The following is a 14,966-nucleotide window of genomic DNA, read 5'->3' on the forward strand; positions in this document are numbered from 1 at the left end:
CTCTCTTCTCACTCTCTCGCTTAAAATAAAAATGCCTAAACTTGCGGTACTACCTTTTTTTAATAAAGAAGTAAGCACTATTACAAACACACATACACACAGGCAAAAATTACATATCATATCTCCAAAACATATGACATAAGGTTATGTTAAAGTAACAAATCCCAGTGTGCTTCCATCACCATGTATCCCTTCTCAATACAATACACATACCATGTACTATAGAACTGTACACCTGAGAACACTGTAATTTTATGAATCAATGTCACCCCAATAAATTCAATAAAAAATAAAAATCAATAACAAATCAATACCCCTAAACCTAAGGCACCACCTTATAATTTTGTTTCTCTTCCTGTATTCTGCTTTCATTAAATCACCACTGAGGGAGCTTTGTGTGTTGCAGGTGACAGTATCTTTGGCCTAAATACATTCCAAAGTCAAGGCACTCATTAATCTCAGGCACACTTATTATCCAAATGCTCAAGTATCATTATGTTCTGATTATGTTACTGAAATGCCACGCAGAACATATTATAAGGAGTATATTCTGTCATTTGATAAAAGAACTATGTGAAAAAAACTTTGTATAAAGAAACCATATATAAAAAAGCCCACAGGGACTCTAAATGCAAAGGCTGCCCACTGAATGCCACCCTAAAACACAGCAGCCATGGTAGAATGTGTCTGCATACCTCCCACTAGCACTTATCCGTCTTTGGGCTAAAACTCACTCAATTGCAGAAAACAAATAAATACTCATTTTCATTCAGATGCCCCTTTCCATTTATTATCCAGAGGCATAAGTAGTGACAAAAATAAAACCTAAGTCAATACTGACCTTGAGGAATAAAAAATTTTGACATTTGCTAAAATAACCAGTTCATGAAGAATGTATACCTATGTAAAAATTCTACCTGATAGATGAACAGAAGGAAACTAAAGTAACTCAAGTGTATTTGTGTGTGTGTGCGTGAGTGATATGTTACATTATTTATCATATTAAATTCTGCTAAGAATGCAGGGAAAGAACATTTGGAATTCCTGTGGGGGTTTGTTTTCGTATGTGGGGGCTGAACAGAAGGACAGGCAATGTGACTCTAATCAATGGTTCTCTGCACACACATTCAAGCGTGTGGTCACAATTTACAGTTCCATTAAAATTAAAAACCAAGGCTGAATCCAGACTCTCAACCACTTTATTTAATTTTTAATATTTTACCAATTTTAATCACATTAATTATCCTTAGGAATCTCTGAGCAAGCCTTAACAATGGATGTCAAATTCCAATTCTCTCACAAAAGTTAGGAGTTAGAGGTGTAAGGTTTTTAAGGGAGCTCTGACCTTTGTGCCAACCTTCAAGGGCCAACATTCAGAGAGTTTCCCTTATACTGTCCCTAATTTTGACTTGCTGTCTCTACTTGGGTTTAACTTAACCTTGTCTATGTTTAATTCAATTTATCAAGTCATTATTTGGCCATTTACTGGATGGATAACATAAAATATCTTCTTTTGAGAAGGTCCCACGGAGACATCTGGGATGGGAGTGGATGATTCAAAGGCCTTCCCAAGATAACTTTTCTTTAAAAATAAGCAGGTGATGTTGGGGAGCTGGCTTAAAAAGGTGAAGGCATTATGCAAAGAAAAAAACACTTATAGATGAAGACAGCAGTGTGGGGATTGAAGATGGAAAGGGGGTAGATAGAGGTAGGGTAGGAGGGTAGAGGAGGGAGGGATGGTGATGGAGGGAAACGTGACCTGGGAGGGGAACCCACAATGCCATATACAGATGATGTATTGTAGAACTGTACTCCTGAAACCTATATTATCTTAATAACCAATATCATCCCAATAAATTCAATAAACATTTTGAGAAGAACATAAAAATATGTATAGTTATTGACTATTAATAACTAAGGAAATCAAAATAAGAAGACATTTCTTAGACAAGGGACAAGTTTTTCAAATCAATGAATGCCAAGAAGATACTCTTGCCCTGAGACTTATATAAAATAGCAAAAAAAAAAAAACAGATTTCAGAAGATTAAAAATAGGCACCTGGAGAGATGTAACATTTACAATATTAATAACCTCAATAGAATGATGCAAATAGTCAAGTGGTAAGACGCCAGGGTGACCTTGCTGCTGCTCACCGGCCAAGCGCAGGTGACCATGGAGGGCTCCAGCCCACCTTTATTCAAAACCTCTGTGCTCCTAATTGCTTTTGCGTGAAAGAATACACCCAGAGATTTCTGTACTCAAGGACAGAAATACCAGAAGGTAGATGTCCTTCTGGTATTTCTGTGAAGATCAGAGGAAGAGGAGCCTGGGTGATGGAATTCAGCACCTCCCCGCTGCTCCTTCCCCAAAAAGATGTATTTGCAATTTACATACTGGAATTCTGTGCAAGATTTTATTTCAGAAACCAAAAAAGTTCACTTTTATAATGAGTTTCAACATTGAGGTATTATTCCTTGAAACTCTTCATTCTCTGGGAGAGCTAGACCCATAATTTATCAATCACCTCAGTGTCACCCACTTCAGGGTTCCCTATGCCCTACCCAAGAGCAGCTGTTGACAGAGGAAGAGAGTCAGGACTGTGAAGCTCCGGGGCAGTAAACCAGTTACTCAGCTCCTCTAAAACTAACAAGAAAATAGCTAACAGGTAGGACAGAGAGACCCACAGACAAAGACCCCACAACAAAGCCAAGCAAGTATGCAGGTCAAAGGAACAAATGCAGGAAAGCAGAAAATAAAGCAAGGAAGGTCCTGGCTTGGCTTTCCATGCCACCTGTGATGAGAGGAATTTCACAGCTGGCTGGTCCTCCTCTGTCAAGCAGACAAGTTAGGGTGGCAGGGCAGGTGACCACAGTAGCCCTATTATGTAATGAAGCATAATGTCATTGTCATGCATTGCTAGCGGTCCCCACCATCTATTACTACCAGGGGAAAGGAGGCTCTAGGCTGGTTATAGGAGGAACTCTGCAGCCCGAAGACGAAGAACAGAACTGGATGCCATTTTGGAGGGAACCTATGACCTAATTATCATCCATCAAGCTTTTCTTATTAGCACCCACTTAAAAAAATCAGAGCATCCCTCAAATATTGCATTCTAGGACAGTTTGGGTGTGACGTTGTGATGAAGATACTGCATTTAGTAGGACAGTTCTATAGGGGGTGTGACACAGGGAGAGATAAACTAATGGTGGGCATGGGCCATAGAAGCCATGGCCATTAGTTGTGGGCAGAGCCTGGCCACAGAGAGTTGACAGGACAAGCTTTAATGAGGAATACAACCATCTTACAAACGGTTAGATCCACAAAAACGGTTTGCTGTGGGGACTTTTAGAAGTGGGTGAAGGACAGCCTGCAAGTTTAGAATAAAGTGACCTGCATGCCAGGAAGGGTCTGTAGGTCTGGGCAGGTCTTTTCTCAGAAGGCACTGGACAGAAGGACTGGCTGGGAAAGTGGAACATCCCCTCAAGTTTGAAAACAGCTCAGCCTTAGCTTTGGGGTGAAGGAAACTTCGCCCCAGGCTTGTGGGTTTCCTTCCCTCCTGTGAACTGCTAAGGCCTCTCACCTCCCACTACTGATTGCTAATTCTGCAGTGAACAGGACCTAGAGCTACCTGGCACTCCCACATGTGGGCCGTGATGGGGATGCTGCTCCCCTTCACCGGGAACCCTGAAGGCAAATGGGAGAAGTAACCAGGAAGCTCAGGCCTGTGCTGCTGGGTCTCCATGCCTCTGCCGCAGGCTAAGTGAACCAACTTTGCCCCTCAATTTTTAATTGGCTATTTGGGGCAAAATCTTTTTAATCATCACATAAACACAGATATATTATGGGGCAGAATTCCAGCTTGGCTGAGTGTTTAAGGACAAGTTCAAGAAGCTTCAGTCTCCCAGGAGCCCTTAAAGCTGAGTTTGCAGAATTCCCTGGGTTCTCATGTCCTCTCTCCTAGTGGGGAGGTTTGAAAAGCATTTGGTTTGACTATAAAGCATAAAAACAAGTCATTTAGTCAATATTAATGGAAGCGGAGTGAGGGGAGGGAGATAGAAAGCAGAGATAAAGATGGGACGAGAACAAGAGGAGAACTTCCAGAAGGGAGGGAAGAGGAGAGGAGGAGGAAAGCAGGGAGCGTCAGAAAGAGGCCACATGAGCACTGGAGAAAGACATGTCCAAGAGGAGGAAGCAGAGAGAAGAGACTTAGGGAAAGGAAAGAAGAATTTAATAAAGTGAACAGGAAGAAAGTGGAGAGGCCACAGGGTCACAGCTTTGTTTTGAAGGGATATTACTGTCCTCAGTTATTTCTGGAGCGAGCTACGTGGTCAGCCCTCTTCAACCCCTTCCCTTTATTGGCTGATTTGCAATGAACAAATACAGGGAAGTGCATGCACAGTAGGCATTATATAAATATTTATGAATGAATAAATGACACACTCAAAAATGGTAGAAGTATTTCATAATCCCTCAATCACTGCACCAGCCCCTGATGTTTAACCCAGCATTAACAACAGCAAAGGAGCCTGTCCCATAGTCATTCACACGAAGCACTTTTCAGTAGTCCACACAGAGGCAATGCAAGTCTCCTGACCTTCCAATACTAGCCCCATCTGCCTGAGACTTCCACTGATGGAGAGCTTAGGATACAGGGAACACATCACATGCTCCTGCTCAGGGTCATGGATCCTCTCAAAGCCTGTTCAAAGATACTTCCCCCATATTGCTGACACCTTCTACAAGGACCCGCTCAGGTTTCTGGAGGTGATGTGCTTCTCTTACTTTACTAGATGAAGCTCTATTCTCCTTCTTTGATGAGACTCCCTTTGTGAGTTTCTTAGCAGCAGGTTCTCTGGCCAAGGCCCAGACGCAGTGATTCTATCATGACAGAGCCCAAGAATCAAGTGAGAAATCTAAATGGTTACGTTTCTAGATCAGGTGGAGAACAAGTTTCTATCTGCCTCGTCCATCTTTCAGCTTTTTGAACACCCAGATGAAGGGAAAGTGGGCCATTCTATCTTTGCTTGAGAATGGAAATGTTGTCTTTGCCCTAGTTAGCATTTTAATTGATTTTGAGAGCATCCACGTGGAGGTTCATTAGTAATTATAATAACAGGTATTTTTACTGAATGCCCACCTCCTGTGCATTTTATGCAGAGTAACTCCTATTATACATACACTGACTCTACCAGGTCTATGGTAGCATACAGAAGAAACATTCTCTAAGTGGAAACTCAGTGAGCCCAGCACAGTGTAATAAATGCCCTTTCCACCACCCTTTGCCCCTTCCCACTGCCCACTTGCTGGCTCTCTGCCTGTCATGTGGAGGGCCATCCTGGATAGAATCAGGACGCTGACACACTTGTCCAGACATCCTGAAAATTCTGTTCTTGGCCCTCCCCCAACTCAGAACACTCTTTTTGCCTCTTTAATGTACCTGGTTCTTTGTCTTCAGTAAACTTTTCTTCTGCGAAGACCTGTTTCTCCCAGTCAAGTATAGTATTGTATAGACTGATATTCCTGTATTCTTTCTCTGTGTTCTAAAGATTATCTCTGTGAGTTGAATGACTTTTCCCCATATTTACAGCTTCAGAGGACTAATGAAGTTAGCAAAAGAGCTGCTTGGGACAGATGGGTGAGGGGTGCTGTAATCAGGTGGGCTTTCCCAAGTGCCCGTGTGGGTGGCAGATCCTGGTCAAGCCCGCCCTCCAAACAGGCCTTTTTGGGCAGTTTTTGGGCAGTCACGGTTGGTGACTGTGCCCACATAGTTTCCAAAGCAGCGTTGGATCCAACAGATTTTGTTTTTCTCCCTTCCTCTCACATTTTATTATAATCATCAGAACTCAGAGAAAAGCCAGTGGGAATACCCAAAATACATGGTCACGTGACAGAGAGGAATGGGAAAGAGAGGAAGGAAAAATGGGAGGAAGGGGGGAGTAGAACATATAAATTAGTAAACAGTAGCCTAACACCTACAAGCATCTGTCTATTAGGCACATTTCTTTTAGACTGTCTTCAGGGGAGTGTTTTTGCTTCCAAAGGTGGGTGTTTAAAAATAATATACTTCATTGGTGGTGTTTGGGCATTTCCCTTCACTTTTCTTCTATTCTCTCCATTACTGTTGTGATCCATTAAAATTCAATAAATTCAGAAGATCCATGAACAGATGGCATTAATCAACCCCCAAGAATATGCACAAAAAAGCAATTAGAAATGTAGAGACATTAAATTTATGCTAGCCAATCAAACACCCATGATAGCAAATCAGCAGGGCACATCCAATCCCCCCATCCCTGTCACTTCTGTTGCCACTGAGCAACCAGGGGTGGCAGTAGTGATCCCTGGTGCACCCTCACCAGAGGGGGGAACAAGGATGAGGATGTAGAGGTTTAATTACACATCCTTTAATGACTAGTTCTCACACCGCTGACAAAAACCAGCATAATTTACAGACTAGAAGATGCATCATGGTGATGGATGCAGACAGTGTATGCTATATTGTGTCATGAAGATATGAAATATACCACACTGAGAATATGGTCATTTGGTATTCCCAGAGAAGAACTTCATCTCAGAGAACAGAGTACCTATTCCAGCATCTACAGCTCCCATTTGTCAAAAACAATGGGAGCCATTGTAGAACACATTTTAACCAGAAATCTGTGCCTTCTAGCTCATCTATTTGTTTTGAATCTACTTGTCCATTATTTTCTTTCTGATTCTATGCAGCCTTTGCAGATTCTGACACTTCCTTCTTAATTTTTTATTAATTATCATCTGGGTTATTGTAATAATCTCTTAATTGGTTTTCTTACAATTAGTCTTGGCTCATTCTACTCCATTCTTCATAGCAATCTTTAAAAAAAAACACACAAAAAATCAGAGTCCCTGGCCGGTTGTCTCAGTGGTAGACAAGCCAGCATGTGAATGTTCCGGGTTGGATTCCTGCCCGGGGCACACAGAGACATGCCCATCTGCTTTTCCATCCCTCCCCCTCTCGCTTTTCTCTCTATCTCTCTCTTCTCTTCCCTTCCTGCAGCCATGGCTTGATGGAGTGAGTTGGCCCAGGGCGCTGAGAAAGACACTAAGTGGCCTCTGCCTCGAGCACTAAAAAAAAAAAAAATGGCTCAGGTTACAACTGTGCAAGGACCCCAAATGGGCAGAGCATCACCATCTAGTGGACTTGCCAGGTGAGTCCCAATTGGGGTCGCATGCAGGAGTCTGTCTCTGCCTCCCTTCCTCTCACAAAAATAAAATTAAGTTAAATTAAAAAAAAACAGAAATCTGATTATGTATATTTAATTACATGTAGAAAATTTTCCAATGATTCTCCATACTTTAAAAATAAAAGAGTCCCATGCTTATCTATAGTTTACTCTTCTATCCCTGTGTCTCTGAGCCACTCCTACAGAGAGTACAACACCCCTTAACCTCACAATTTCACAGAGGAAGCCTATAATAATCATTCTGCATTTCTCCAGCTAGTGATATCTGATTTTTTTCTTTTTAAGTGTTGAGTTCCTTTTTATTTCTCTCAGGGAGATTGCCTTGATGACCTGGCCACACTGAGATTCTCTTCTGTGCCTGATGACACACTGAATATTTACCATTGTGACAGCATTTATCATTTTGACATGTTTAAAATTTTATTTTTCTGGATGCCCATGTTCAGAGTTCTCTGAGGTCATAAACTATGTCTTCTTATTAATTTTATTCCTTCAGATTTATGAGGGAAAAAACTGAGTTTTGGGAAGAAAACCTTTAACTAGGACTCATTTCTTCAGTAAGTTTTTCAAATGAATAACACACATTCACAGATCATTTAGACTTCAATCTTCTCCCAACTACAGTTTGATAAGATGATGCTGGAGAATAATGTTATCAGGGTAATGAAGGTCTGCCATTGGAAGAAAATTTTTCCAGTGATTTACTAATAAAACTCAATTAAATAGAACCCAAACCTTTCCTTTTTATACTGAACCCTGGACTATGAAATGAGTTCTTATACATCTAGAAACCTACAGATTATGTAGAAAACAGTCACTAAAATTGCAAAATCAAATTAATAAAATGAGCTAATATTTTGTACTGAGCTCTGATGGGTCCAGAGGCTCTCTCACCTAGGAACCAATGGCCACTTGACACGTGAGTCAAGTCATGTCAGCAGTACCATCATGGAACCTGAAGGCTTCCGTGAGAGCAGGGGCCTGCTCAGCAGCTCGCACATACAGTAAGTGGGCCAAGCAGCCTCTCTGTCACTGACCAGTTCCACATACTAATGACTTCTTAGTGTTTCCAAAAAATAATAAGTGATGCTTGTTAGTTTAAACATCAAACATATAAAGTAAAAATGATTCTAGCTACAGAATCAGAGACATTTTAATTTAGAAATAAAAATTCTTAGTTGGAGACCATTCATTTATTACCTCATCATTCATATATCCAGTGTGTTAGGTATTGAATATAGGCATTCAGATAAAGTAGGATTATCAGGAAATCTGCCATTTACTCAGGGAGACAAAGATTATAAGAAGTGTAATAGAAATGTAGTAGTAACATATAAGGGCACTTGACCCAGCCTAGGGAATGTGAGTGTGTGCATTTGAGTGTGTGTTTGTGAGCATCAGTGTGGTCACAAGTCTTCACAAGGCTATGCTCTTTCCTTACCAAGTTTTTATGAAACTTATAAAACAATGAAGTGTTTGATGCATGTTAGATGTGTGACCTCTTACCTTTGGCCATTGTGATGTTTGGCCTCTTACATCAGATATAGATTCCAAATGTTTGGCTGTTTCTTAAAGGTGTGACTTAGGATCTGGCTCTGGTAAAAACTGAGACCTCCATGCCCTTTGCTAAGGATAGAGCTACAGTGATTAATCACAGGAATCCCCAAAGTTACTTTCTATGGATGCTCACACAGACCCTACCTAACTAAGCTCACAAGAATTAATTTCATATCTTGAAAAGAGTGTGGCCTTTGGAGATAGGTTGATATAGTTCCAGATCCTAATTTTTTTCATTGCTTATGATTCATTTTTTCATTTCATTATAATCCTAGAAAAATTATTGACTTCTATTAACCTTAAATTTACTCATCTGTAAAGTGAATTTAATAAAGTCCACCTACTAGTTTTGCCTGGCCAAATTAAGTGCACATAGCATACGAAGTGAGAGACAGGAAGTGCATATATAGCAGTTAGTAGGAATTAAACTCTGTTATGTTGTTGTTATAAAATGGCTTAACAATTTTGAGAACAATCATCTCAGATGGATGCAAATGGAATGAATGATCAGTAGGCAACATCAGCAGTTAAGGACAAAAATACATTATGACAAGATAAATCCTTCATAATTGTTTGATCCAACTCCTTTATTTAATACACCAAGAACATTAGGATAAGTCAATACCTTTCCAAGGACAACAGCCAGACAGTGTCAGAGCCTTGATGAATGAAGACAGTTTTCCTTATAAATTAAAAATGGCATCATTGGCTCTGAATGAGTATAATGAAGCTTCAAAATAAAGTCCTACTGGGTGAATGACTGTTCTGACCTTTCAGGTTACTGGACCCTCCCCCTACTTTTCTTTTTCTAACTAACACAAGGCTAGTTAGCTCATGTGTAAAGGACATACATCAGCTGATTTCTGACACATAAGCGAAAGGGCTTTGGATCACCCACTGAAGGCTTTAAGGAACATTTTGAACAACATCACATTACTTTGCTTTGAAACAAATGGGCGCTGAAAATGAAGCAATGTAGTAAAGGGAAAAGTGGATCCCACTAAAGAAAAAAAAAGGCAAGGGGGAAAGGAGCAAGGAGAACTGAAAGTCTGCAATTTAGAGAACAGTCATTCAGCAGATTGAGAATGAGGAGGGAGGAGCATATTTTTATAGAAACAAACTTTTTCATCCTTCTGTGCCCTTGTGGGAAAATTGCTAGTCTAGTTTATCATTTACCTTTTTCAAGAGTGGAAACAGGTATCTGGGTTGGAGATGAGGGCTATGTGAAGAGAAGGGAAATTCACATGGATTGTCAAAAATTAAGCCCATTTAACTGTGGGAATATCTATGGGACTCCCTCTTTCAAATGAGCATTATATATACTTCCTTCATTTCTTATTATAAATGCAGTGAAAGGTATATTGCAAACACTTTGCTGTTGAGAAAAACCAGCCTGGTCTTTCTTTATTTATGACATTCCTGATTGATTGGGCTTGCACATCAATTCCAGAAAACTGAAGCCATCATGAGTCCCTTTATTTGAAGATCTCCATACATATGCTGGCACCCTCACATATTTTAGATGAAGTTCCATGACGAAACAGCTAAAATGAAGAGGTGGATTTCTCTCTCAACGCTAACTAACTGTGTAAACCTAACATGCAACAACAACAGGTAAGATGCTTGGAGATCATTCACAGTGACTCACTGTTGGAAATTAAGGGTGTTTATAATCACATGACATTCGATTATTATTTTTAAAAATGAAGTGAATAGGGACCCTATTCTCTTATCATCTAAATGCATGCTCTCCCATTAACAATGTTCTTTCAACATACCTAATGTTTGAAGAATTTCCACAGTAAAATATTAAGCAGCTGTTCTGGATGGGAGTTGATACACATCTCAATTGCTATTTTACACCCAAGCACGTGGCCACAGGCGGGTTACATAACCTGATGGGCGTTTGCCATTTCAGCTGTGACATAACCAGGGTTAGAACTTAGCATTTTAAACTCATGGTTTCATTTTAATTAACTATCAAGTCATATCGTTTCTGCTTGTGTCAAAGGAATTGATAATATATGTAAAAGGCTTTTTTCATTTAACACTCGCCTATCGTATCTACATTTGAAATTAACTAATTCCCTCAGGTTATATCCAAAGAAAGTGCTGTAGCTGTTTAATATCCTGAAAATCTGGAATGGGAGACTTTCCAGAATTTTTATTACTGGTTGATAATTATATTTTCCGCATAAATTCACAATATCTATACTGTACCTGGCCTTCCAGCCCAACTTTATTTTAATTTTGTTTACTTAGAAATGTATAATATCTGTAATTGGGCGAGCATTCATTTCCCCCCTGCAGATAAATGCCTACGTTTTGGTAAGATTATGAGAAAATTAAACATACAGACACACAGGCACACAACAGTGACAACAACAAATTGTTATTAGAAGAATGGAAACAAAGTTAGATTTTACTTACTGTCCACAGGCATACAGATAACAAGGAACACCTTGAGTAACCCGCTTGCAAGGCTACTGTCACAAATGACATAAAATATTCTGCTCAAAAAATCAGGGGATATTTTTAGCTTCATATTAATTTTGATATATCCCCTAATTTTTGTAGCCATATAGTATTTCAAAAATACAGATGGAATAAACTTGAAAGAAAAATAATTTCTCCAATTAATTCATAAAGTTGTACAAGTCAACTATCCCTCAACATCTGTATGGGAATGGATTATACTGGGATGTTAAATCAAAGCCCTGTATTTAATGGATGAAGCATGTGGACAACCAATGCCTGGGAGAACTGTGGAATGTTCTTTTTTTATTTTTCCTTGGATGTTCTGCATCGCAGGTTCTGAAGATGTACTACCAAGGTGTACTGAGTTCAGATGTGATTTTCTGCTGCTCATCTATTGTTTACTGAATTAATACATTTTGTTCAGCATAGTAAAACATTTATCATTGTTCTCTAAGAACACTGACCCCAAAATATTTAGCAGCAGAGTGCATTCACTTGAAATATCAATTGGAAATAAAGAAATTAAATTGTCAGCAATGAAAGACTAAAGTTCATTATCACAAACTTTCACTTTAAATTTCAGGATCACCTTTATTGCCACATCAGGTAATAATAATCATGAGACTTACATCCACACCATAGAGGCTTTGTATGCATTATTATAACATATTAATCATAATTCAATTAATTTACATAAAATACCTCTCAACAATTTATATTTCTCCTTGCTCTTAAGCAAATGGACTACATAAGAAAGGCCAGGTCATATTGCTATCGAGTATGTCCTATCAATTTTACCCTTATTCCTCACTCCATCTTAGTGTGTCTTCAGAATATTCATTGTTTTCAGCTAGGAAAATGGGTTAAAAGGAAAATGGCTATTTTGCTGCCACCCCTTTGCATCATTAGGACAATACTGACCTCTAGTGTTCTGGGAGGGAGAGAGAGAGACTAGTCTAGCCTATGGCTAACTTCCTTTTATTAAAAAGGACTTAAGATGCTTTTCTAAAGTGTCATGGGAACAATTACACTTAAAAGGAGAAAAAAGAAGGGGGAGGAGAAGCAGCGGTTGGTTGGGAGGAGGAGGATTGAAAATATCAGATTTTAACCGTTCCTTACTTGTTCTTGCAATAATTTATAAACGAAGGCCTTAGGATACCCCCCCCCACACCCCCATTGAGGTTGATCTATTCCACACTGCTTTGGAATACAAACTTTAACAAAACCTTTATAAGACATCACCACTAACTATAGATTCTGAATATCTATAATTTCCAAGCACAGATAGAAACATTGGTTCTGCTTTGGATATTTTTTCTTTAAATAGCAATTGTCTAATTCTCTTTCCTTGAGATATGTCTTGGTTGAGTATCTTATTCAAAGCCTTCTCAAACCCAAGAAGGTGGGAGGGCAGCAGAGGAACTAACTCATGGTAGCGAGGGGTCTCACTACCTCTCCCTAACAGTGATGGCTCAGGTTACAAAAAAAATAGTATTGAAATGCACTCATATGATTAAACATGCTGAGGTTCTGGTGGGGTTAGCAGACAGAAGAGCAAGCCCAGAAACTCGAGGAACCTCGGTAAACCATCTCTAGAAAAACACAGATGGCTTAATTGCCTCCTTTCTCATTTAGAAGTTTCCAGAGCTGGGAAACTTCCCTCTCCCTGCCTAGAGAGACAGTTGAGCAATTGAGCGTAAACCTCTGATGGTTCTAGAGATGTATTCAAGTTTGACAACTGAGTTCTTTAAATACACAGTGCAGGTGGCGGGTCCCCAGGTGTCCAGCCTCCCGTTTATTGAATTAAATGCTCTGTACTTGCCCAGGTCAGAGCATTTGGAAACCAGAATGTACATTTGGTGCACACTCATTGTGTGTTCTCTGGCACAGAGATTTTGGGGGGCGGGGTGTGCATCAACGCTCTTCCTCCTATAATAGGGACAGCCATTGATCTTGTGATTTTACTATACTGGGCCATGACTCTTAGGCCAAACTCCCAATCCTGTTAAACCGACGGCCATCGGTTGCAGGATACCCCAACTGGAGCATCCTGCCTAGCAGAGAGCTGAGGGCCATGTCTTGTGAGGCTCTGGGCGCACACACACTGCACAGTCTGGGCAGCCGCATTCAGAGGTGAGCTGCGGTCCCCCAGTGCGGTGGCCAGGAGAGTCGCCATCCCCAGAGGTCGGTCTCCGGCGGCGCTGAGCATCTGAACCAGAGGCCTTTTCGGGAGAAGCTTTGGCGGATTCCCACAGGCACGGAAAACAGAGCAGCGTGGGGCTCAGGCGAAATATCCCCCTCATCCTCCCCTAAACTTTGCGATTGGGGAGAGGGTGGGCAATCCACCGGGGTTGGATCACTGGAGCTCTGCTAACTTTGGGGATGGCTGGAGTGGTGGAACCACACTGGGCAGCATTTCCCTCTTTCCTTTGCTCAGAGCAGACACAATTGAACACGCTCGTCTCTGCAAATGCTAGCATTTCCCACTTCACCTCCCCGTCCTCAGCTCCTGATTGATACTTACAGTTTGTCGCCGTTGATCCTGGGTGCCACAAGCCCGAGAATAGTAGCGTAGAAATGCTCATCAGCAGAGGTACAGAATCCATTGCCCCCGAGCCAGCGATCTGTCTCTTCCCACCGAGTCCCCAAGCGCGGGCGCACGCCGCGGCCCCTTCTCCCCGGCGTGGCTCTCCTCCGCGCCGCTGACCTGCAGCCCAGCCCTCGGCCAGCGTGGGGGCTTCACTCCATCGCGTGCCCCGGCGCTCCACCGCACCTGGACCCCGTGGTCTTCTCGACGCTGAGGCTGCAGTTCCAGTCCCCGTGCCCACCGCCCTCCTCCTCTCCCCTTTGGGAGATGAAATTCCGAGCCCAGCGGCAACCGCAGGCGCCCACTCGCTGCACACGGGCGCTGGAATCCAGCCCTGGCCGCCGGACAGCTCCTTATAGGCGCGCCGGTTACGCGGCACCGCCCCCGCCAGTGCCAGTGCCGTCCGGTACCCGCCCCGCGCGTCCCTCTTCCCACGATCTGCGCGCGTCGGCGCCGCTCAGCGGTTCTTCCCGCCCGCGATTCCTCCCGCCCGCGCTGCGGAGCGCTTCGGCGCGCCTTGGCCTGGGGGCGATGCTGGGGCGCTGCGCACCGGGGACCAGGGACGGGGAAACCGGGGGACGGAAAGCGGAGCGAAGGGGAAGGACCTTTCCTCTTTCTCCTCCCTCCCAGGACCGAAATGTTGGGATGACCAAAAATACTGAAACTTGAACCAGGTTTTAAAGGACGCTGATGAAGGGACACGAAAAGGAGTTGGAAGGCACGTATTAGCGAGAAGTAGTAACCCATGGAAAGCTCTGCCAACACCTCAGGAGAGGGTTTGTTGTTGTTTTTAGGGAAGATTGTAATAATGCGATTTCAGGTCCCCTGTGCTTTCTCCCTAGTGTGGAACGCTCATGCGTATTGACGGTAATGAGATTTCGGATGTACGGTTTCACATTGTGTGTTCTCTCCTGCTTGGCGACCCCGCGCACCCCTGGCTGTAGGCCGCCGACTGGGGCAAGTGCAGCGGTAGGCCGCCGACTGGGGCAAGTGCAGCGGGAGCCGCGGGGCGCGTGGTTCTGGAGCCCAGGTGGTTCGCTGGAGCCCCGGAGAGAAGAAGGGACAACTTGGTTTGGTAACTGAGAGGCGGGGGGTCCTGATTGGCTTGTAAGACTTC

General features: G+C 42.3%; 1 protein-coding gene across 3 annotated transcripts in view; it reads right to left on the bottom strand.

Annotated features, from left to right (window-relative positions):
• CNTNAP5 (contactin associated protein family member 5) overlaps nt 1-14,079 on the bottom strand; it is an 884,141-nt gene extending 870,062 nt beyond the window's left edge. For all 3 annotated transcript variants that reach the window (XM_066280702.1, XM_066280703.1, XM_066280701.1), the window contains exon 1: nt 13,787-14,079. In XM_066280702.1, the coding sequence (XP_066136799.1) occupies nt 13,787-13,868 (82 nt within the window). In that variant the 5' untranslated portion in view covers nt 13,869-14,079. The remainder of the gene's footprint in view (nt 1-13,786) is intronic.
• Between the last annotated feature and the right edge of the window lie 887 nt (nt 14,080-14,966).

The sequence above is a fragment of the Saccopteryx bilineata genome, chromosome 5 (assembly GCF_036850765.1).
Source record: "Saccopteryx bilineata isolate mSacBil1 chromosome 5, mSacBil1_pri_phased_curated, whole genome shotgun sequence".
NCBI classification, from domain to species: Eukaryota; Metazoa; Chordata; class Mammalia; order Chiroptera; family Emballonuridae; genus Saccopteryx; species Saccopteryx bilineata.